At 37.8% G+C, this 25723-nt stretch overlaps 1 protein-coding gene across 1 annotated transcript in view; it reads left to right on the top strand.

Annotated features, from left to right (window-relative positions):
• Positions 1–25723, top strand: part of LOC148951802 (nitric oxide synthase-interacting protein homolog) — a 59445-nt gene that overhangs the window by 10747 nt on the left and 22975 nt on the right. The window contains exons 2-4 of the mRNA XM_089089336.1: positions 5508–5685; positions 8309–8420; positions 16172–16259. Coding sequence (XP_088945462.1) covers positions 5510–5685; positions 8309–8420; positions 16172–16259 — 376 coding nt within the window. The 5' untranslated portion in view covers positions 5508–5509. The remainder of the gene's footprint in view (positions 1–5507; positions 5686–8308; positions 8421–16171; positions 16260–25723) is intronic.

The raw sequence follows: 25723 nt of genomic DNA, 5'->3' as shown, positions 1-25723 counted from the left end.
GATGTCAAGACTTCAGCATCTGTGTCAACTGTTGTGTTTGAAATGCATGAATTTTGGGTGAAACTTGTAATTTCATCATTTAGCTTATTCTGGAACATAGACCAATTTGCTTTAGTGTTGATATATTTGAAGGTATGTGAAAGAGTTTCAGCAGGTTCATTTAGGGAGCAAACTATAGCAAAATGGTCAGTACATAGACTATCAATTTTATTTATATAAATTTTTATTCAAAATATTTAATGACACAATTTGTAGGTCCATTGTGGAGAATCTACCACTTTTGGGGTGGAAATGTGTATTCAGGTTTGGAGGGATAGCAACAGCTAATTCATTATTATTTGAAGTCATATGCTCAATCAATTTACCAGCTTTATTTGCTGGTTTATTCGCCCAAAAAAGGCTGTGGGCATTCAAATCTCCACAAATAATGATATTTATCAACATATTAGAAATATTTATCTAATTAAAGAAATCCTTGGCATATGTAGTTTGACCATTAGACATATAAAAGTTTATCATGTAGGTTTTTGCATTATTCAGCCAAGAACTAATACGAATTGCATCAACATCATTTGCAAAATTTAGAAAATTGATCCTACAGAATTTTATATTAATCTTAACTAACAAAGCAACTCCACCTCCCTGTCTCTCTGATGATCTTTCCTTTCTCAGGATAGTATATCCCAGATACTTAATTTGTAGATTTTGGGTTAAATGAGTTTCCTGGAGGCAAGCAATATTAATGGAATTATTATTCATAAAAGATATTAGTTCATTTAGCTTATTTTCTGTGAGTGATCTTACGTTCCAATGGAGTATTGATATGTGTTGTGTTGTTGATTTTTTTTTTCATATTATTTGAAAAAAACTACGTTTTCTAAAGAGTTAAAGAGGCTGAGTTACAAGGTCGAACCTTAAAACGTACAGAGATTAGGAGGCACAGTTGGGGGCTGCCGCCCCCAAACCCCCGCTTTCGCAGCCTTTAAATAAAAAAAAAAGTTTTTTAAACTGAAAGTAAGGAGCGACATTAAATCTTAAAACGAACAGAAATTATTCCGCATATGAAAGAGGCTGTGCCCTCCTCAACGCCTCGCTCTTTACGCTAAAGTTTGACTTTCTCACAACTCTTTTGTTTAAACAATAAAAACTTTAGCGTAAAGAGCGAGGCGTTGAGGAGGGCACAGCCCCTTTCATATACGGAATAATTTTTGTTTGTTTTAAGATTTAATGTCGCTCCTTACTTTCAGTTTAAAAAACTTTTTTTTTATTTAAAGGCTGCGAAAGCGGGGGTTTGGGGGAGGCAGCCCCCAACTGTGCCTCCTAATCCCTGTACGTTTTAAGGTTCGACCTTGTAACTCAGCCTCTTTAACTCTTTAGAAAACGTAGTTTTTTCAAATAATTTCTGCACGTTTTTGTACAGTTTATTACTTATTATTGCTTGACTAACTGTTAGCTGATCGTGTCAGGAGTTAAAGTTGGGGGCTGCCGCCCCCAAACCCCCCGCTCTTGAATATTCTTGTGTTAAGGCTTTTAATTCCTGAATACTCAAATCACGTCGTACAGGGTGCCTCCTAATCCCTGTACGTTTTAAGGTTCGAACTTGTGACTCAGCCTCTTTAACAGCCCCCGACTGTGCCTCCTAATCCCTGTACGTTCTAAGGGTCAACCTTGTAACCCAGCCTCTTTAACTCTTTAGAAAACGTAATTTTTTTCAAATAATTTAAAAAAGAAAATGAGTTTCTTTTTTAAAGGTTAAATTCAGTATATAAAAAATTTTCTCTGACGGTGACTCGAACCCGGGTTTTCTGCCTGACAGTCTTAAGTATCAATCGCTGGACTAAAGAGACACAATTGTAATTGTTTTTTAGTAAATGGAATCTATTTTCGACGCAAGCAAATTCCCACAAAACTCTATATTTGGTTTTTGGAAAACAGGGAAGGAGTGATCAGATTGAACTGACATTTTGAAGATAAGCTCCCAGGCCCTAGAACAACTAATTTTCTAAATGAAAGCCCGATCAGACAGCGGTAAAGGAGGGTTGTTGTGGGAAAAATTAACCCTGGCTATTAAGGGAAATCAAGGTTTTTCGTACATATAAAGTTAGAGGATAGATTTTTTAGTCTGAAAATATCAAAAGGCCCTAACAGGTTGAATTCTGCTTCGAATGAGTCCTCATTCACCCGGATCAGTTGCCAACTGTGGCCTGTAGGCGTGGATAAGAAAAAAAAAGAAATGATGATGAATTTTAAGTGGCTATATTTGTTTTTTTGAAAACAGGGAAGGAGTGATCGGATTGAGCTGAAATTTCGAGGATAAGCTCCCAGGCCCTGTAGGAAAGCTTAACCTCTAAATTTCAGCCCAATCGGACAACGTTAAAGGGGGGCTGTGGTGGGAGGGTCGAAACTTCCGGCCCAGTTTACCCCATGAAGATAAAGTCAGAGGAGGATTAAATTTTGCAAGTTTCTTAGTTTGAGCTTGGGCTACAAAATGCGATTACCGCCGTCTCTCTGCGACCTCTAGGACCTGAAATCGCTTAACATTGTGGTGGGTCGCCTCTTTATAGAGGCACAAGTGTGCCTCCTTGATGACTGTGTATCAATGTTCAGCTTTGTTAAAAGTAAAGCAAGATCTTTTTTGCTTGAATGAGCATATCATCAGGAATTTAGATTTTTGCCAATTCTGCAATGATTTTTGTTTTCTGTAGTTGAGGTATGTTCATGGCCTGAACTGCATTACAGTTTAGAATGAATAAGCATATATTTGGGGATTGCATGTTTGGTTGTGCATCCTGTTAGTCAGTTAAGGGATTAATTCCTGGTAGTGTTTCTGGTTCGTTTTTTCTTGGGAGGGGGGCCAGGCTGACCTCATCTCACCGGACAAGGAGGCTTGTTGACTTGGTGATTCCTTCTGATAGGGATTTGAGCTAGGTGGCTTAGAGGATGGTGTTTTATACGGGGTACTTGATGCATTGGGGGCGTTTGACTTGGGGGTTTTGGTTGGTTTCATTACTGGCTTTATTTGGTACTCTTGGGCAGCATTTGCGTCCATTGCTGCAAAGGGGTATTGGATGGCCTTCTCTGTTGCTATTTGGAGTGTTAGTGCTCTTTTATTATATACAGGGCATAGTGATTTATTGGTAGATTCATGTGGGCCTTTGCAATTGATGCATGTAGGCTGAGTGTTGTTGCAAGTTGTCAACTCTTTAGGATGGAATGAATTACAATTACTACACTCTAGAAGAATTTCATTGCATTTGTTTGTTGTGTGTCCCAGTTTGAGACACTTCTGACACTGGATAGGCTTTGGTTTGTATTCCTTGTGTGGTTTCATTTGCCCAAATAGGAATAACTTCTGGGATGTTAATTTTTTCCTTCAGTGTAAATAAGAAAGATCTACTTGTTTTTAGGCCATTAGAGTTAGGTTTACCAAGTTAGGTAACATCTTCAACTGGGATTGTGTTTCCAGCCCTATCTGAGAGCCCTTCTTTTAACTCCTGAATAGGTATTTCTGGGGGAATGTTACAAACTACCCTTTTTGTTGGGAGTTGTTTTGGGTTCCATTTAGATGCATTAATTGGGGTATTCAGAAGGGATTTTAGGTTTATTGTTGTGTCTGCTGATTATTGATCCTAGACAATTATTAGCAGAGATCCATCACAGTGAATATTAAGGGAGAACATTGATTTTAGCAATCTGAACATTGCAATTATTATTGAAGTAATATTTTTTAGTTTAAAGGGGGTAATACGGGAAATTTTAAGGTAAATTCCTAAGTTTTGGGAGGGAGGATCTTGGTTAGGGAGAGGGGAAATGCTTCTGATTGGGGATATCTTTTTTTTAGAGCTTCTAGAAAGCACCTCTTGAAACCCATTATCATCATTTATAGTGACATTGGCCTTTACACTGATCATTGTCCTTATTCTCAGAATTGGAGCTATCATGTGAACTCTGAGATAGTGCGCTTGACCAGCCAGGATGGGTGTCAGTTTCACTGGTATTTGGGGTGGGATCTGAGGGGACTTTTTTTTTGGAGGACTTCTAATCATTGCCTATTTTAAAAAGCTTTACACTAAAACAAAACTAAAACAAGAAAGGATAATACAAAGACAAAAAACCGTCTGCACTCTACTATGGGAAAAATTTCAAGATAAAAAGAAACACCATACTATGGCCCTGAGGATGATTTGAGCAGGATTGGTTTGGTACAACTACTGATTAATTGAGATAATAGTTCACCAGAAATTTATTTTAAATTTCTTCAAATGTTGCTGCTGTTGGCAAACTTTTCAGTGATTCTTCTCCATTTTGCACCTCCTGTGCTTCAATTTCTTCTCCTTTTCTTTTACTTTCCTCTTATTATATCTATCACTCAGAAACTTTTTGTACAAACCCCTTTTCTCTTCTACCAAACTTAAAGGGTATTTACTAGTGTACCCAGCTGGCCTTCTAGCTTTCTGTTCCAAGGCATCTTCTGCTACTTCACAAACTATTTTCCTTAAAAAAAATCCATTCGTCTTGTTTATTTTCAAGCTCTAAACTCTCCACTTTCGTATTAAACTGTCCTTGGAAAGTTTTTTTGAAGTTCTCATCATGGAGTGCGTCAACATCCTAATTACCCAAAGGATTGTTACCATTCTTGAATTTTAGCTTTATGTCAAATTGAGAGATAGCTAGATGGTGTTCTTTTCTTTTAACATCAATAGCATCATTCCTTTATACCCTAAGTCCTGTATCAATCCTGCCAATCTTAGATTTGCAATAACATTATCAACAAGGTTTTTTGTCTTAGTCATTTTAATACTAACTGAAATTATCGCCATTTTATGACCAAATATTGTATTGGTTGTAAGTATATTATTTTACCTAGATAATCGTAGCTGTCTATTACCATTGCTATTTCCCTTCCCTGCACCAAATTTACCTAAACTAGGATATTGTCTATAGTTGTACCAAGCTAGTTATGAAATTGTATACCACTACCACTATACCACTATGACTGATGCTTTACCACTATGACTGCCTTACCACACTGACCACTATGATGCCTTACCACACTCACCACTATGACTATGCTATACCACTATGACTGATGCCTTTCATTTTTTAGTTATAAAATGAGTTTGATTATACCTTCCCAACTTAAGCAAAACTGAAAAGCTTCCTTATTCATCTTAAGCCCTACCCCTGCCTACGTAGCCAGGTTGTCACTTGTTGCACAAAAGTACTATTCTAGCACTATTTCATTACGTTTAGCACTGTAGAATGTTCTCAGGGTTGCCACTTGTAGTACGAAAGGGCGTATTTAACACTATTACAGTCAATTTGTTGACTGTTGTACTAAATACCAAAAATTTCTCTTTAGCATGCAATTGTAGCACTTTTTGAACTGACTTGATGAATTGTCAATTGTAGCACTTTATGAACTGACCATGGTGAAAACCCTGTATGTAGCTTAAGTTGCAAAAAAAAAAAATGGTGGTAATAATATATTCTTCTTTATTTTAAAGGTATGACCAGACACGGAAGAAACAATACTGCCAGTGCAGTGTACTCGTACCACGAAAGAAAAAGTGATGAAAAAGCATCAGGATATGGAACCCTTCACCTAAGACTAGGAAAAGATTCTATTCGTCCTTTTGACTGCTGCTGTTTAACCCTTCAACCCTGCCGAGATCCTGTCATAACGTGCGTTTTATTTGCAGAATAGTGCCCAGGTCATACTATAGTCACACTTGTTGATCAAAATTATGAATGCCTACATTGCCAATCATGTATGCAGTCCATAATTCTACCAGTTGAACATTGTTCAGCTTCCAAACGTAAAATTCGCAATTGACCTATCAAAGTCAAGAGTTAAGCTATTATTTTTTGAAACTAAAAAAGATGGAAGCTTGGAACACCAGTTTTTTTTTATCCATAGCAGGAATCTGTCAAATATTAAAAAGACATATTATTATTAGAGAATAGCTGGGAGCAAGCTTGAGTTTTAAATTGATTTCCTACCCTGTCAGTTTTCAAGAACTCAAATCAAGAGCAAACACATATCATTTATAAAACTTAGTTTTATTTGTCAACAGGTGTAAGTATGGTATGGCTTGGGTATAAGTAGTTTTTCAGTTCAGTTTTACCACTACCTTGGTCTTGTGCATCTGTAGTATGAACAAAGAAGAGAAAATAATAAAGGAATAATAAAATCAAATAGCCGAGAAAAAGAGGGTAAGGTCAACCAGTAGAATGAAATGAAGCGAAAATAAGCAGATATTTCGACAAGGACCTCAACCAAGTCGTCTTTAGTGCTAAAAAAAAATTAACCTTTTGAAGTAAACTCAACAAGAGCAGAATGCACACTGAATCTAACAAACCAAGCAACAACAAGCCAGAATAAATGAAGGACTATTCACCAATTGGATTGGTCAAGAATTCTCTGTTTAGCAATTGACTTCAGCTTGCCTACAGACCCAATTTTCATTTAAGATGTGATCAGATGGAATCAATTTTGATTCTGCTTTGGCCTTCCACATTTTTGAAAATTCAGATTGGTTAGTTCTTTTTGGGGTGGCAACTTTAATATCTACTGTAAATGGCTTACCACAATCTTTTAGGGGGGCAATTGAGATTTAAAAATATATAAATAGAGACCTTGCTATAAATACAGATACTCTAGATATTGCTATAAGCCCAATTTATAATAATTTAATATTAAAAGACTCAAGTAACATTTTTCATCAGTTTAAATTAAGACCATAAGCAAATATTTCTTTCATTTATTCAGGCTTATTTTTGCTTGGCTTGTTTGATTTAGTGTGTATTATGCTCTTTTTGAGTTTACTTCAAAGGTTAGTTTTTTGTTTTGTTTTTTCTTTTAGCACTGAATCACAGTATATATAATTAGCAGTATGATCTTTCCCTATCTCGCCCAAGCAAGGTAAGTAGTAATACAGAAAGACTAAACAGCTAAAATCTATAGGAACATAATTATGCAAATTATGAAAAAGGCTATGCAAATTATGCATATATGTAAATTATGCAAAAAAAGCTTGATTTTTGGCAGACTGAGGCGAATTCAAATATTTATAGGTAGTTGAGGGACATAAAGTGCCTACTAAATACCAAGGACAATTAATGGGATTATGAATGTTTGAACTGATTAAGTCAAAACTTATGCAACTGGATACACCTTAAATTAAAAGAAGTCAGGAATTCAATTTTGAATGAAAAAGTCCTTTATATGAAGTTATGCAGTTTTTTGTAGTAGTAGGCAGAGTCGTTCAAAGAGGGGGGCAATAGGGTAAATTGCCCCGGGTCTTGCTGCTCGGGGGCTCCGCCTCTGGGGGGCTGCCAGCTTCAATCAATTTTTTCACTTAGATTTGGCTTTTTTAGTTATATTTGAGTCAGGAGGGAGGCACTGTAATTAATTTTTTCCCAGGCACCATCAGCCCTAAGAATGGCTCTGATCGCAGGTGTCTGATTAAAGAGAATAATACAAATAAAAATGGACAAAAATAAGCTAAAAACTTTTGGCACTAAACAGCTTAAGAAGATCAGGTATTTTTTGAAAATTTCATTTGTTTTAGGAATCAACAGATTAATAGTGTTTGCATTTTTAAGGACAAAAAGTGTTATCAAATTTATCTAATTGGTTCTTAGCTGGCAACACTGATGAAAGTGTGGTACTGCCCTAAAAAATTGATTTTTTTTTTGTCTCACAACCAAAAGAAAAATCTTAGAAAATCTTGTGTTCATATAAGAATAGACCTACCAAAGGTCCATATCATAGACCTACCATAGGGGACACAAAAGTGTTCCTATTTTGATACCCGTTGCACTTTCAGTTTTTACTAAAATTGTGTGGCTATGGAACAGAATTGTAAGGTGCATAGCTTAAGCAGGTTTCTACTCAAAATGTGCGCTGCTAACCGTTTGTACTATTGACCAATTGGCAAACCTATTATCACGGTGATAGTTTTGAGCTTATATTATTTTCCTTATTTTTTTACCAGGCTTCCTAAATCGAATCATTAAATTGCTTAGAGCTAGAAATTTAATAAACAAAATAATTGTAAGTGAATTGTATTGTAAATAATTGTAAGGGGATTTGTAAGGTACATAGCTTAAGCACGTTTCTACAGAAAATTTGCGCTGCTAGCCGTCTGTGCTATTGACCAATTGGTAAGGTTGTTAAAACTAGTATAATGTCAAACTTGAATGACGCATTGGAGCTAAAAGGATGTTAAGTATCTAAGTCTTCATGGTGATTGGTTGGTTTTGAACTAAGATGAATTTAGTTATTTGTGTTTATTAATTTTAGGCCTGATGGATATTTATATGATAAAGAAGCTATACTTGAGTATATTGTGACTAAGAAAGCGGAAATTGCTAAACAAGAAAAGGAACATGCAAAACAATTGAAGAAAGAAAAAGTAAGTATCCTTAAAGTAATATTTGAAGTAACTAATAAGAATAATTTAAAAAACAGTATCCGTTTTTCCATCTTTTTTTTACACTTTAGATCTTTAATTATTTTATTTTGACAAAAATATGCGTTGACAAGCGCTGAAGATCTCGGTTGAAGATGATCAATGCAGAATTTCATCTTGCATGAAATATTGAGCAAACATTTATTACTTCGAAACTAGGTATATGGACAAAAGAGTCCACTGAAAAAAATTATAACGAGGAAGTTTGCCCAGTACAATCTATATAATTCTATATAATCTATATACCTAAATCTGTATATAATCTACGCATGGGTACATAGCCAATGGAGTCCAGAACAAAATAATAACTTCTGGTTCATTCACTAGATTTGTTTGAGACAGTTCGATAACTGAGTTCATCCAAAGTTTTTGCCGCCTTTTTTCTTTGCTGTTGGGGTGTTGTAGCAGCATTCATGCTCTTCTATAGATTCTCATTTGTCCCCAGACGAAGGTTATATCCAGAATTTTTGTTCAGGGAGAGGGGGTTACCAAAAAAAAACGTTATAAAACACATAAAATTTACCTGGAAGTATTTTTGTTAAATTTTTAGGGGTTCGGACTCAAATGTGGGGGGGGGGGCCAAGCCCGGTATCCTCCCCCCCCCCATGGATATAGTCTTGCCCCAGACTAAGATGTAAAAATTCCCACCTCCTTCAATTGGTTTAACACTTTAACAAAATAGTCGTACCATTCACCTCCCCAACTAACATCATTTTCAAATATAATGGTCTCTACCATGAAAATGTGCCCCCTCCCCTATTTGGGCCATATAAACTTACAGCCTTTGGCAAAAGTACAAGAAAACACAATAATGGTAAAATTATTTTTACTGTATAATTCGCATAAAGTTTCTGTTGACATGATTTTCATATTTCCTTCCATTCTTATCCATGCTCTTATATCATTTTTAAATAATATATTTATCCAATTTTCTCATTCTTTTACAATTTCACGAAGCTACTGATCCGGTTAAGAATGAAATGCTTGTTCAAATGAAAAGCAACGGTTAAAGGAAATTCGAATCAATCATCAAGATAAGCTTAGAAACAACTGAAATTTATAGGACTTAGGACTTATTTTTTCGCCCTTCTAAAATACATCTCTTCTGTCCCCTTGCGCATTAGTTTTAAGCAGATCGAAACACTTCATTAAAAAGGTCGAAGAAGGCACATATTCTCTGTAGATCATCATTATTACGTCCAATTGGTCCAAGATACTTGCCACGTCATTTCAAGCCGAATGCAGCAGTGGGGTAGCAGTGGGCATTTGACAGGCCCATTTTTGTTCTCAAATTACACGGATTGAAAGCTTTTGACTGATTCTAGTCCAAAAAAGGTGCCAACTGCCTCTATTACTTCTAGAGATCTGATGTTTGGGGCGTTTTTGCTGGTGTCGATTTTCAGGTGTTTAGACTGATTTTCTTTTCAATGAAATTTTTGTTTCAAGTTTCACATTTGTATAACTTTCACTGGCATGGGTTCTTGGACATGGGTCTAGCCTTATTGCCACCCGTTACATGTATAGCACTTGTATGGCTTTTCACCGTATTGCGTCCTTTGGTGTTTAATAAGATTAAATTCCCTTCTAATCTTCAATAGGATTCCCCTTCATTCTTTCAGTTTATCATACATTTCATATTCCTTTGTTTTCACTGAATGGTTATCGCGAGATAACCATTCAGTGAAAACATTTTTTTTTTGCATTTGTCATACTAAAATGGCTTTTCACCGGTGTGGATTCTCATGTGTCTAATGAGGTCGCTATCATAGGCAGCGCAATAGTGCTGCCTAAGTAAAGAATGATGTTGGCACAATGTATTATTTATTTTTGTTGGTTTTAGACCAGGGTACTTCGTATCGAAGGAGTTGTCGTAGAAACTTCAAAAAGGGCTTATTAGATTGGAAATTCGAGTGGCTTGTGGTCTTTTAAATAGTCGAAAGTGATTGGAAGGCAACTAACACCCCTTCCACGCCCACCGTTTCCCCAAACACATCCAATCAAAATTTTCAGAATGCCATTTTGTTCACGGTAGTTAATTCTCAGATAGAAATTATGTTTTTGAGGAGGGCACTCCCCCACAGCCCTCAGGGCAAGTGTTGTAAGTTATTGCCTTGGGGCATATAAGGTTTTTATAGAAAGTGTTGTCTTACAAACATCAAAAAAGGTTCTTTCGATTGGAAATTCAAAGGGCTAGTACTCTTTTTAATAGTTGAAAGCGATTGGAGGGCAACTAACCCCCCTCTCACGCCTACCTTTCCCCCCGACACATCCCATAAAAATTTTAATATAACCATTTTGTTCGAAACTGGTGGCAGTTCTAGACCTTTTGTCTTTTAGGGTGACAAACCCCCGTCCCCACACAGCCCTCAGGGCCATAGTTGTGTTTTGTGCCTTGGGTGCATATAAGGTTTTTTATAGAAATTATTGTCGTTGAAACTTCAAAAAGGGCTCATTTGATTGGAAATTGAAATGGCTATTGCCCTTTTTAATAGTCGAAAGTGATTGGAAGGCAACTAACACCCCTTCCACGTCCACCATTTCTCCAAACACATTCAATCAAAATTTTGAGATAGCTATTTTGTTCAAAGTAGTTGAAAGGTCCGGAAATTACATCTTTTTGGATGACACTCCCCCCCCCACAGCCCTCAGGGCAAGGGTTGTAAGTTATGCCCTTGGGACATATCAGTTTTTTTTTTTTTATAGAAAGTGTTGTCGTAGAAACTTCAAACAGGAATCATTCGATTGGAAATTGAAACGGTGAGTCTCCTTTTTAATAGTCGAAAGTGATTGGATGATAAGTAACCCCCCTCTCACGCTAACCAAGTCCCCAAACACATCCAAACAAAATTTTTACACAGCTATTATGTTCAACGTAGTTGGAAGTTCTAGAAATTATGGTTTTGAAGATCACACCCCCCTCACAGCCATCAGGGCGACGTTCATAAGTTGTTCCCTGGGGCATATAAGGCTTCTATTGAAGGCGTGGTCGTAGAAACTCAAAAAAGGGCTCATCCGACTGGAAGTTGATACGACCGGAGGCTTTTTTATTAGTCGAAAGTGGTTAGGGGGCCACTGACCCCCCTGTGCAGCCAACGATTTCCCCAAACACATCCACTTAGACGTTTGAGATAGCAATTTTCATCAACGTAGTTGAAAGTTCTGAAAATTAGGTCTGAGGATGACAACTTCCCTCGCCCCCCCCCCCTCAGCGCTCTGGGCAAGGGTTATAAGTTATGCCCGGGGGACATATAAGGTTTTTATAGAGACCGTTGTTGTTGACAAATCAACAGGGCACCTTCGCTTGGATACAAAAAGGGCTAGTTCCATATGTAATTGTCCAATGTGATGAGAGAGCCGCCAAGCGTTCTCTCATACCCACCAGTTTATCTAGCACAGCCGATCGTAATTTTGAGTCGAGCGGTGCATTTCAAGTAGTTTGAAGCCCTAGGTCTTTGCAGATGAAAATCCCCTCACAGCCTCCAGGACAAGGGTTATAAGTTATGCCCTTGGGGCATTTAAAGTTTTTACAGAAAGGGTTGTCGTAGAAACTCAAAAACGGCTCATTCGTTTAGACGAGGGCACTTCGTATCGAAGGAGTTGTCGTGAGAACTCCAAAAAGAGCTCGTTTGATTGAAAATAGAAGTTACTAGTACCCATTTTAATAGTTGAAAGCAATAGGAGGGCAATTAACCTCCATCCCATACCCACCCTCTCATTTGCCTGTTATGTTTAAAAGCTAAATGTTGCCTTAAGATCACATCAAAATACACTGTGTTAATGCTACTTTCCAACAAGGCATTTCAGCAGTATCCCAAGAAGGACTGAGGATATAATGTTCAAAATTTTCGGGGCTACTTATGCTCTTAATATTTAACAGAATCAAAATAGCGCAAGTGTATCCAAGCTATCAAAGAAAGTAAACAGATTTTTTTTGTGAATGGTATCAAGTTTTCTATTTCAGGTCAACTAGAGGAGGTATGAAACTAAATTAAACACTACTATTTGTGTCCTTATTTTTAAAAGGGTGTATGTTCTTAAAAATTGCTGAAAATATTTTTCCAGCACACAAATAGCAGGCCAAACTGTAAAGTCTTAAAAAAATAAAAAGATTTAAATAATTATTTTCTTTTTTTCTGAAAAAACTATGTCAATATAAAACGAACAGAAATTAATTTAAAAAACTTGTTCCACAAAATAAGTTTTTCAAAGAAAAGTGAAGAACTTCATTAAACCAAAAATGAGCAAAAATAATACCAAATAATCTACCAAGCGTGAAACTACCACAAATCAGCATCGATAAATAAATGAAACCCAAAACAAACAGAAATTACAATACATAACTGAGTCAAACTGAAAACGAGTAGAAATTAACATGAGTAGGGCTCAAAACCCCTATGCCTTCCCAAGGCCAGAACATAATTTGCACTTTACTGAAAAAAATACAAATGAATGTACATTGTCAGTTTAATACACATATACTGATATTTAGTAATCAACATCTGATTTAATAAAGTTATAAAAGTAAAAACATTTATATTTTTTCAGTAAAGCGCAAATTATGTTCTGACCGGTGTGGGTCCTTATGTGCTTAGTGAGGCTGTAATTCTGACTAAAACCTCGCTTACATATGTCACAGTGGAACTGCCTTTCACCGATGTGGATTCTATAGTGTCTACTGAGGTCGCTCTTTTGAATGAAACCTCGTTTACATATACTACACTTGTATGGTTTTTCATCGGTGTGGATCCTTATGTGTTTAGCGAGGCTGTAATTCTGACTAAAACCTCGTTTACGTATTTCACACTTGAATGGATTATCACCGGTGTGGATCCTTATGTGTTTAGTAAGGCTGTAATTCTGACTAAAACCTCGTTTACATATGACACACTTGAATGGCTTTTCACTGGTGTGGATCCTCATATGTCTAGTGAGGTTGCCTTTCTGACTGAAACCTCGCTTACAGATGTCACACTTGAATGGCTTCTCACTGGCGTGGATCCTCATGTATTTAGTGAAGTCGCTATTCTCACTAAAACCTCGCTTGCATGTGTCACACTTAAATTGCTTTTTACAAGTATGAATTCTAAGATGTGTAGCAAGAACACTATTTTGAAAGCCTATTTCTCTCATACTTTAACTTTTTTGCATCTCTCAGGTTGTTCTCTTTATCTTGTCTCATTTGATGGTCCAGGTTGCTCATTTTGAGCTTACGCTTTTGTCCTCATTTTGAATTTACGTTTATTCACATTTTTGTCCTCTAGATGTTATGAAACTGCTGAAAATGCCATTTGAAATTTACATCCCCGAATATGAATGAATGAATTTACGTGCTTCTAAGTTTTGTTCTATAAATTCTTCTCAAACTCTGAAAATCTAATTTCTTTGCATTCTCAATTTCAATCGACATAATTGTTAAACTGTTTAATCTTTCCTGATTCATTGTTGGCATCAGATAGTTTTTATTGGGTTTTAGCCTGGAAAATGATCTCTCTCCACTGGAATTGTCCACCATTCAAACGCGAGGCCTGATTGGGCTCAATCGTTCTAATCGCCCTTTATCCGGCCCTGGTCAGCCCTTCTCATGTTAATTTCTGATAATTTCTCAGAAGTAAACTATAGCTTAAATATAAATAAAATTGTCAGTCCTGGAGTTAAAGGGTTGTTTATTTTTTTTTTTTTTTCTGGTCGGCCGCGTACCTCCTAAAATTTTTTGTGTACCCCCAAGAGGTACGCGTACCATAGTTTGAGAACCACTGTCTTATGGTATTAACTACAGTACAAAAATTTGTGAAGTTTATTTTGTTAGGTTAGGGTTTTGTATCAAACGAGATATCTTTTTAATGTTTTGCAGCTAAATTTTTAAAGCCTGAAACTTGAAATTATCCGCAAATAACCTAAATCTTCAATAATCGTGGAGTCGTCTTTATTGTTTGCACTTTGGAAGATTTCAGTGAAGAAAACACAGACATAGTAAGCTACTCAGGCTTGTATGTCTGAAAAGGGGGAGGGATGGGCTTTGAGCTCTACCGGCTTGAAATATACTTATGGAAACGCTCACATAGTTCATCGAGACCTCTCTCTCTCTCTATCATTCACTCGTTCCGTCTATTTTTTCCTCTCTTTCTTCTCTCATATTTTCCTTCTCTCTCTTTGTTTCCCCTTTCTATCCTTATCACTTTCAACATATCTCCTTTTCTCTTTCCATCTTTCTCCTTCCTTTTTGTTTACTTATCTTTCTAAGGTTCAAGTTGTTTATTAAACTTTTTGTTTAGCAATTGCAACTTCGTTGAAGGCTATAATGTAAAAATAATAATAATAAGATAGTCAAATGCTTGGCTTTCGTTCATTGTTTACTAGTTAGGAATTTATCAAAGGTGAAAACTTTATCAGCAACAAAATATCTCCGTGAGCAGTGCTAAGACAAATGGGAAAAAAATCATAGGCAAAGCTGAAAATAATACTTCAGGCTTCCTCTCAGGCTTTCATTTCATATAACTTTTACATTTGCAGAGTAGTTTTGGGACTCACGTATATTCACTACACAATTAAGAAAATTTGACCGAGTACTACTACTACTAAAAACTCACCGCAACACCAAGCACCAGGCCAACACAGCTACGGACGCTCCTCTTCCATCCTAATCTATTCAAAGCCTCCCTCTTTATACCTTCCCAGGAAGTTCCCATTTCCCTTAAATCTTTCTTTACGAAATTCTCCCGCTCGAACCGTGAACGACCTGCTTTCCCTTTAGTCCTAGACGGTTGGCCGAAAAGGACAATCTTCGGCAATCTGTCATCTTTCATCCGCAGAACCTGCCCTAACCATGTCAACCTTTCTCTCATTATAGCCCTTGAAGGCAGGATTGAATCACTTGTTTTGTGCAGCCTACTGTTTGAAATGCGGTCAGTCAGCCGAGTACCCAGAACAATCCTAGGCAATTTCTCTGGAAAACATCTAGCAAATCTTCATCCGCCTTTCGGAGCGCCCATGCTTAAAATCCATATTTGACCACTGTCATCACTGTAGCTTCGAATATTCTAATCTTGGTTGTCAGACTTATCTTCCTATTCTTCCAAACTTTTTTTTAACTGTGAAAAAACACCCTAGGCCTTGGCTTTTCTACTTTTAACATCTTCACTGCTCCCACCGTCTTTACTAATAATACTATGAAGGTAATTGAAGCTGCCCATCTGATCAATCTTTTCGCTACCCAACGCACCTTTTCATCTTCGCTTATTCCTAGCCTTAGTGACTTAGTCTTCTTAACATTAATTTTCAAACCTATTCTTGCACCCTGAACTCTCAAAACCTCTTGAAGTTCATTCATTTTGCCCACATTTTCATCTAGGATGCTTAAATCATCAGCGTAATCTTAGTCCAGGAGAGTTTTCCTCCCCATGTGATTCCGTGGTCTCCCATTGCCTTTCCTTTGCTCTTCAATCTATAATCAAAATGTATTGCTTCCCGGCAATATCTTTTTCGCATGTTGTGACTTTTTCCAAATGATGAAAAACTCAGAAGTCTAAAAAAAATTAAATTGGATTTTTCTTAAAGATATAGGTTAAGTTCGTCAAATATTCATAGGAAACGAAAAGCCTTTGAGAGCAAGTAACCACTATAGTTAGCAGAACGTATCTTTTTTGGATTTTTTCGAAAGTATTGAAGTCGATTTGTTAATTACTCATCTTTTTCAGGAAGAGGCTGCCAATTATTCACAAATGGAGGAACTAGATAAGGTCCAGAAGTTCCTTGCACAAGAGAGAGGTGGCAATTTCAAAAATAGTAAGCGTCTTACAAAAAAAAAATACAACAGGCAATGCTTCTACCAAAATAATAAAAATAATTAAAAAGTAAATGAGCTTCTTGCGCATCAAATGGCGTTGATGTTTTTGCCGACATGGTTCGACATGTTTTTGGTTCGGTAATGAGAGGGATCAGGGCCGTTCGTTGACATTTTTATGCAATAGCAAATACCACAACGCAGTGGACATTCATTATTTTCCTGTGCATTCCGGCAATAAGTTTTTTTTTTTTTTTTAATTATATAAAAAAGTATAAGTACACAAAAGTGTTTAGTATACAAGAGCACTTTAGAACATTAACTTCCACTCTGTTAATTTACCCATGCGCTTTGGTTTGAGCTTAACTGTAGCAAGTAAGAACTAGCGTTTGAGCTTTGTCTTTTGGAGACTCAGCGCTGTATATTTGTCTTTTCGGGTACTTTAAAATATAGGGAGGGGGGGGAGGGTAAAGAAAGCAGAATTTTTATTCAATAGGCCTACCATATGAAAGCCAACATGGGCGTAGCCAGCATGAGGCAACATATTGTCTAGGGGGGGGGGGCAGTCGATAGTGTGATGGAGTTTTATCACCTGCTTTTTCCAAACCATCTGCTTTTCCAGCCATATCTAATGTAAATTTGAAGGTCTTGGGGGGCGCAGCTGCCCCCCCCCCCCCTCCCTACGCCCATGAACGCCAACTAATCTGATTAACTTACAAGGGCTTTTAAAAGACGGAGGATGATGTGTTAGATGTTTTCCAGAGGAATTGACTACGTATTTTTTGGGTACCCGTCTCACTTACTGTATTTCAAATAGTAAGCTGTACGAAAAATGTGGTTCCATCCCGCGTTCTAAAGCTATAATATGAGAAAGGTTTAGATGACTAGGATGCGTTCTGCAGATGAAGAATGACAGATTGCCAAAGATTGTCTTTTTCGGCCAACGATCTAGGGCCAAACGAAAAATAGGTCGTCCCCGAATGTGGTGGGAGAAGGCTGAAAAAAGTATTTAAGGAAAATTAGAACTTCTTGGAAGGGTATAAAGAGGGAGGCTTAGAATAGAGGAGGAGTTGTTGCCCGTGCCCCTTATTATTAGATAAATGTTTCTTTTCTCTTACGCATAGATTTACCTATAATGTAATTTTTATTTACTCGTAAACTCTCGTAGAGGTTAGCCTGTTCTCAGTGGTGGTTTAAGGGCAATAATTTCGCTAAAGGGAATAAATTACTTGTACTGAAGATCTGTTTTAATCTTCTCACAGGCTGGCTAAATTTTGCCGTTGATTTATAATTTATGGTTGAAGGTACTTTGGGGTTCCATTGGCTTCATGGCCCACGTCATCACCTGTTGGCAAAGGAGGAGAGCTGACCTCTTTTCTGTATGTACGTTTTTTCGTTAGTTCCTCTTTAGATTTCATCGAGATAGTGTTGGATTTGAGACATTGGTAATAAAAGTGAGGTGTATTTCTACTGTTGTTATTGATTATTTTCCTAGAATCCTAGTAGGGTTAAGAAGATTGCTTGGAGTTACCGTGATTGGTAATACATATTGGAGGGCCCGATACCCTACAAGGAGATATTTACACACAAATTATTGGTGGGCCAAATAGTGTGGCACGTACTCCCCCACAGGTAGTATACTTGTTGTACCCATACTGGTTATAGCTGTGGCAAGCTCATCGCACGTATCACCAAGGGAAGAACTCGTTGAAATCTACCGTGGGCCGCGTCACTTACACTAGTAGCATCAGGACTGACTCTGGTACCGCTAGATTACGAATACCGGTGGTGAAATAGTCCACGAGAGACCGTAGGCCAAGATACTATACGCTAGTAACGTCAGTAGTGATACTGCTGGTGCTGTGCCACATAAACTGGTGGCGCTAGTGTATTAATAGGAGTGTGCCCAGCTGTATCGGCCTCAGTTGGCTTGGTGCTTCAATGAGTTGTTAGTAGTAGTAGCAATAAACTAGGTCTATTTTGCTGGATTTTGACTACAAATATTTTTTGAAAGTAAAGAATGTCGTTTAATTTGTACTTACAGATAAATTTCAGGTTTAATTCTATTGGGATACTGATCAATACTGATCAATACTGATCTATATTATCAAATGTTTAATCTTCTTTGAAATTTTCTCATTTTGTATGAAGTCGCCAGGTGCTGCGTACACTATCATAGGAGCTAGTATATTGCAGCTTCTTATGCCTTATCTTCCTATGTTGAATCTCCAAAGATCCAGTTCTTATTAATATCCCGTTCTATTTGAACTAGTCTGCAATGCCTTGCAATTTTCAAGCTGATTGGTACTTACCTTATGGAACTTCTTCAGGTGCGTAACCTGGCATCTACACTGGCTAAAAAACCTACCTGGCTATACTAAAACACTGGCTAAAAATTGTATTACCTAACATCTAAACTCAAATGTTACATGGGAATTGATTTAACCATTAGCTCCCCAGACTCCCAGCAGCTGAGTTTGTGGAGTCACACCACTAACCCTATATCAAGGCAAAGGATTGAGGACATAAGAATTTGAGCCCCTGTCCCAAAAGACATTAAATTGCAAGTACAATCATTCACATATGATGTAGCTGCCTAGTTTGAAGTTGCCTACGTGTAGCTGCAGTAACCGTCGTAATATTCAATATCAGTCACACTTATCGATCAGTCTTCATCATATCTCCCAAAAACAAAGATAAAAAGATTAAAGAAGATTGATGGTGTGTAGGGCATCGAAAATCGTCGACGTTTCAGTTACCGGGTCTTTTTTACAGGGTTAGGTAGCAACCCCGTTCTCAACCTTGTTCTAGCTGGTATTGAACCTTGGACCTCGTAGCGCCAAGCAGGAATAAATCCATCATAGGCAGCGCGCTAGCGCTGCCTAAATAAAGAACGATGTGGGCACAATGTGTTTTTTTTTTTCTCTCTCTCCATACCCGGGCACTTCGTATCGAAGGAGTCGTCGTAGAAACTTCAAACAGGGCTCATTCGATTTGAAATTGGAGTGGCTAGTGCCCTTTTTAATATTCGAAAGTGATTGGAGGGCAACTAGCCCCACCCCCCATACCCATCATTCCCCCAAAAACATCCAATCAAAATTTTGAGATAGCCGTTTTGTTCAGCATGATTGATTTCCAGATAGAAAATATGTTTTTGAGGAGGACAATCCCCCACAACCCTCAGGGCAAGGGTTTTAAGTCATGCCCTGGGGGCATATAAGGTTTTTATAGAAGGCGTTGTCGTAGAAACTTCAAAACAGGCTCATTCGATTGGACATTCAAAGGGCTTGTACCCTTTTTAATAGTCGAATGTGTTTTGTGTGCAACTACCCCCCCCCCCCCACGCCTGTCATCCCCCAAACACATCCAATCAAAATTTTGAGATAGCCATTTTGTTCAGCGTAGTTGATTTTCAGATAGAAAATATGTTTTTGAGGAGGACACTCCCCCACATCCCTCAAGGCAAGGGTTTTAACTTATGCCCTAGGGGTATATAAGATTTTTAAAGAAGGCGTTGTCGTAGAAACTTCAATAAAAGCTTATTCGACTGGAAATTCAAAGGGCTCGCGACCTTTTCAATAGTTGAAAGAGATTGAAGGACAGCTAGCCCCCCCCACCCACCACTCCCATCATTCCCTCAAACACATCCAATTAAAATTTTGAGATAGCCATTTTGTTCAGGGTAGTTAATTTCAAGATACAAAATATTTTTTTGAGGAGGACACTCCCCTACAACCCTCAGGCAATGGGTTTAAATTGTGCCCTGGGGGCATTTAAGGTTTTTAAAGAAGGCGTTGTCATATAAACTTCAACAAAGTCTCATTCGATTGGAAATTCAAAGGGCTAGTACCCTTTTTAATAGTCGAAAGTTATTGGAGGGCAACTCCCTCCCCCCCCCCACGCCCTTCCGGCTCCCAGGCACATTCAATCAAAATTTTGAGATAACCATTTTGTTCAGTATAGTTGATTTCACGGTAGATAATATGTTTTTGAGCAAGAAAATCCCCCACAACCATCAGGAGACATGTGCTAAGTTATGCCCTGGAGGCATATAAGATTTTTAAAGAAGGCGATGTCGTAGAAACTTCAATAAAAGTTCATTCGACTGGAAATTCAAAGGGCTAGTGCCCTTTTTAATAGTCGAAAGTGATTTGAGTGAAACTACCCCCCCCCCCCCACGCCCATCATTCCCCCAAACACATCTGATCAAAATTTTGAGATAGCCATTTTGTTGAGTGTAGTTGATTTCCTGATAGAAAATATGTTTTTGAGGAGGACACTCCCCCACATCCCTCAGGGCAAGGGTTTTAAGTTATGCCCTAGGGGTAAATAAGGTTTTTAAAGAAGGCGTTGTCGTAGAAACTTCAATAAAAGTTTATTCGACTGGAAATTCAAAGGGCTAGTACCCTTTTTAATAGTCGAAAGTGATTGGATGGCATCTAGGCCCCCCCCCCCCACCACCCATCAGTCCCCACAACACATCCAATAACGATTTTCAGATAGACATTTTGTTAAGGGTAGTTTATTTCAATATAGAAATTATGTTTCTGAGGAAGACACTCTCCCACAACCCTGAGGGCAAGTAAGGGTTTTTATCTATGCCCTGGGGGCATCTAAGGTTTTTATAGAAGGTGTCGTCGTAGAAACTTCAAAAGAGGCTAATTCGATTGGACATTCAAAGGGCTAGTACCCTTTTTAATAGTCAAAAGTGATTTGAGTGCAACTACCCCCCCCCCCACGCCCTTCATTCCCCCAAACACATCCAATCAAAATTTTGAGATAACCATTTTGTTCAGCGTAGTTGATTTCCAGATAGAAAATATGTTTTTGAAGATGCCACTCCCCCACAACCATCAGGGAAAAGGTTTTAAGTTACGCCCTGTGAGTATGTAAGTTTTTTATAAAAGGCATTGTCGTTGAAACTTCAATGAATTCTCATTCGCATGGAAATTCAAAGGGCTAGTTCCCTTTTTAATAGTCGAAAGTGATTGGAGGGCAACTAGCCCCCCCCCCCACACCCATCATTCCCCCAAACACATCCAATCAAAATTTGAGATAGCCACATTATTCAACATAGTTTTAAGTTCTGTAAATTAGGTCTTTGAGGGCAAACCCCTCACAGCCCTCAGGTCAAGGGTTGTAAGTTATGCCCTGGGGGCATATAAAGTTTTTTATAGAACGCGTTGTCGTAGAAACTTCAAAAAGGGCTCTTTCGATTAGAAATTGAAATGACTTGTGCCAAAAGTAATTGGAAGGCAACTAACACCCCTCCCACGCCCACCATTTCCCCAAACACATCCAATCAAAATTTTGAGATAGACAATTTGTGCCAAGCAGTTAGTTCAGGAAATTATACCTTTCAGCAGGACACTCCCCCCCACAGTCTTCAGGGCAAGGGATATAAGTTATGCCCAGGGGGTATATAAGTTTTTATTGAAATCTTTGTCGTAGAAACTTGAAAAAGGGCTCATTCAATTTAAAATTGAAAGGTCTAGTGCCCTTTTTAATAGTCGAAAGTGATTTGAGGGCAACTAGCCCCCCTCTCTCGCCCACCTTTTCCCCAAACACATCCTATCAAAATTTTTAGATATCCATTTTGTTCAGTGTTGTGGATTTCCAGATAGAAATTATGTTTTTGAGAAGGACACTCCCCCACAGCCCTTAGGGCAAAGGTTGTAAGTTATGCCCTGAGGGTATATTCGGTTTATATAGAACGCGTCGTCGTAGAAACTTCAAAAAGGGTTCATTTGATTGGAAATTCAAAGGGCTAGTGCCCTTTTTAATAGTCGAAAGTGATTTGAGGGCAAATAACCCCCCTCTCACACCCACTTTTTCCCCAAACACATCCAATCAAAATTTTTAGATTGCCATTTTATTCAACCCAGTTGAAAGTTTTGGAAATTAGGTCTTGACAGGCCCCATCAGAGCCCTCAGTGCAAGGGTTGAAAGTTATGCCCTGGGGGCATGTAAGGTTTATATAGAAAGTTGTTGTAGAAATTTCAAAAGGGGCTCATTTGATTGGAAATTAAAATTGCCCTTTTTAACAGTCGAAGTGAGTGGAGAGTAATCAACCCCCCTCTCACGCCCACCATTTTCCCAAACATGTTCAATCAAAGTTTAGAGATAGCCATTATGTTGAACGTAGTTGAAAGATCTGGAAATTATGTATTGAGGGATGACAAACACCTCAAAGTCCCTAGGGCAAAGGTTGTAAGTTATGTCCTTGGGGCATATAAGGTTTTTAATGATAGAGTTTTCGTAAAAACTTCAAAAGGGGTTCATTCAATTGGAAATTGAGAGGGCTAGTGCCCATTTTAATATTTGAAAGTGATTGGAGGGTAACTAATACCCCTCTCACGCCCATCATTGCCCCAAACACATCCAATCAAAATTTTCAGATAGCTGTTTTGTTCAACGTAGTAGAAAGTTCTGAAAATTAGGTCCGTGAGGATGACAACCCCCTCACAGCCCTCAGGACAGGGGTTGTAAGTCATCAATAAATAAATGAAACCCAAAATGAACAGAAATTACAATAAATAACCAAGTCAAACTCAAAACAAGCAAAAATTAACATGAGTAGGGCTCAAAACCCCTATGCCTTCCCAAGGCCAGAATATAATTTGCACTGAAAAACACAAATGGAATGTGCATTGTCAGTTTAATATACATATACTGATATTTGTTAATAAAAATGTTAATAGTATTTTATTTATCAAAGTTATAAAAGTAAAAACATACATATTTTTTTCAGTAAAGTGCAAATTATGTTCTGCCCTGGGGAAGGCAAAGGAATTTTGAGTCCTACTCATGTTAAGTACTGCTTGCTTCGGGCTTGATTCAATTGTTTGTATTAATTTATATTCGTGTTCGGTGGCATTTATTTATTTATGTTGATTTGTGGTAGATATATGCTTGGTCGAAGATTTTACTTTATTTTTGCTCATTTTTGGTTTAATGGAGTTCTTTACTTTTCTTTGAAAAGCTTATTTTGTGGAAAGTTTTTTAATTAATTGCACTAACACAGGTTACGCCCAAAGAGTCAGTTATTACTACCTGAGGCAGCTGCAGTAGCCATCATAACATTCACTAGTCACACTTATCGACCAGTCTCCACCATATTTCACACAAACAAAGATAAAAGGATTAAATAAGATTGATGGTATGTAGTGTATCGACAATCGTTGACGTTTGAGTTGCCGGGTATTTTTTAAAGGGGCGTGTAGCGAGCCCGTTCTCAACCTTGTGCTAGCTGGTATTGAACCTTGGCCCCAATACCGCCAAGTAGGGATAAATCCACTGCACTACCAAAGGTTACGCCCAAAGATGCTATCTTTTAATGCCGCAATCGTTTCACAATCACACATCAAATGATTACACGTACATTAGCATCCCCACACCCATGAATAGGGGTCTTGCCAATTATTTCGGACCCTCGTTTTATCTGCCACTCCTAATGGATTTTCTTTCTTCTTTCTGAGAGAAAAAGAGCCCTTAATTCAAAAGCCCACCTCACAACAGCCCTTTTTAAACTTACCTTAAAATTCCCAAGTTTCTTTGACCTGATGATATGTTTCTAAAGTGGCTGTTGTTTCTCTGTTTGCTTAGCATTGGATTGCCATATTCCTGTAGCCAGAAAAGGGGGAGTGATAAATTCAATACCCTCTGAAAAGCTATATGCGCCCTCCCTTTAGGACTCTATGACCTACCCCCCCCCCCCAAATGGCTTATCCAGTATCGTCATGCATCGTTCATCGTGTTATCGAGGCTTAAGGTTTCGTCGACTTCGCGCTCATGGCGCCATTCAATATGTCCACCGTTTTGGGCAAGGCTGTACCCAGGGTTTTTTTCGGAGGGGTTGTATAAAAAAAATTTGGGGGGGGGGGGGTTACACAAAAAAACTTAAAAAACGCATACAAAATTTGTTTATATCCATTTTCTTACGTTTTTACGAGTCAGACAAACATTTCGGGTGGGGGGGGACAAACCTTCCTAGCCCCCCCTCTGGGTACGGCCTTAGTTTTGGGGAAAATTGTAGATAAAGTTTTTCGATAAGTTTGGCCACTTTTCTCTTAACCGACAAACTTTCAATCGCATTGTAAAATTAGGTCTAAGGACCGTTATTCCCAACGTGGGGCACAGGCCCCACCATTTGGGTATGACAATATTTTGGTGGGTCATGGGAAGTACATGAAACCTTCGGCTGACTGTACATTGGAGCCTTAATTTTGAACAAAAAAAAATCGTGTGAATGACGTGGATTTACAGAGAGATGCAGTGTCGTTAATTTCTTTTAATAAATTAAAATTAAAGAAATTATTACATAAATTAAAAGAAATTATTAATTTCTTTTGATTATTAGTAAATTAAAAGCATCAACCCATAACTTGGTTGTAGTGTTAATGTTGGATAACTAAAGAGGATCTCAAAAGGAGAGACCTTTTTCTCCTTCGGTTTAATGCGTTTTGAACTCGCTAAGCTTCTAAAATGAATTTTCGGGCTAGTTGAATTTGGAAAACATATTGAAAAAAGTCGGAGCAATTTTTTCCGAAACGGAAGACTAGTAATTGTAAGGGATTCAGGGCCTGGACTCGATTAAAACTCAGGCAGCGATTTTGCCTGGGTTGCCTGGCCTTTAACCCCTGTCTTGACCTTTTGGAGACAACGAGGTGGAAGAAATAGTTGCTTCCAAAGACATTTGAGAAAGATATTTTGAACAATATTGGCAAGTTTTTGTCTTGAAATATGTTTGTGTGCCGATTTTTTGTTGTAATCAAAGCATCAGAAAATTATACTCCATTATCGTGTTTCTAATGTTTTTTTCTTTCTTTTTTCGAAATATTTATTGAACTTTCAAAATTAATAAAGCTTTGGAATTGAGTTGTGTAGCTACCCATTTTCCCCCCTACTGCCTCTTTCTTAATATTAAAATCAAAATCAGCAAAAATCAAAGATTCGTTCGGATCAGAATACTTTTTGTATTGTATGTTACTGTATTGTGACATTCACATTCGATTTTTGTCTCAAGCAACCCTGCCATTATTATTTCACAGACATGTACACAAGAAATAAATTCGGTGTGGGACGGGGAGGGATTGGTGACGGCGAAATATGGCGACGAGGAGGGATGATAGCGAAATATGTTTTAGATTGATATTTACGGTGCTTTCTCAGCGCACCCAAAAAATTGATAAGGTAAAAAAAAACGGAAAATCGCTGAAATATCTTAATTAATAAACAACAACATTATCACTACAAATAGCATGAATACACAATACAGAATGTCTCTGGTATAATCTTAATTTGGTAAATGAGAACATCATCACGGATCTCATTACCAAATTGAAATTATACCAGAGACAATATGTATGTCATATTGTGTTGCGCATTCATGCTATTCACAGATCCGGTTTAAGGTCATGTTGCTCAACAACAAGATCAGGTGGGACACTTTCAATCAATAATCGCG

The sequence above is a fragment of the Artemia sp. Qi Xiang Cuo genome, chromosome 5 (genome assembly GCF_049724085.1).
Source record: "Artemia sp. Qi Xiang Cuo chromosome 5, ASM4972408v1, whole genome shotgun sequence".
NCBI classification, from domain to species: domain Eukaryota; kingdom Metazoa; phylum Arthropoda; class Branchiopoda; order Anostraca; family Artemiidae; genus Artemia; species Artemia sp. Qi Xiang Cuo.
The sequence above is the reverse complement of the archived record's forward strand: the minus strand, read 5'-3'. Positions and strand labels throughout refer to the sequence as shown.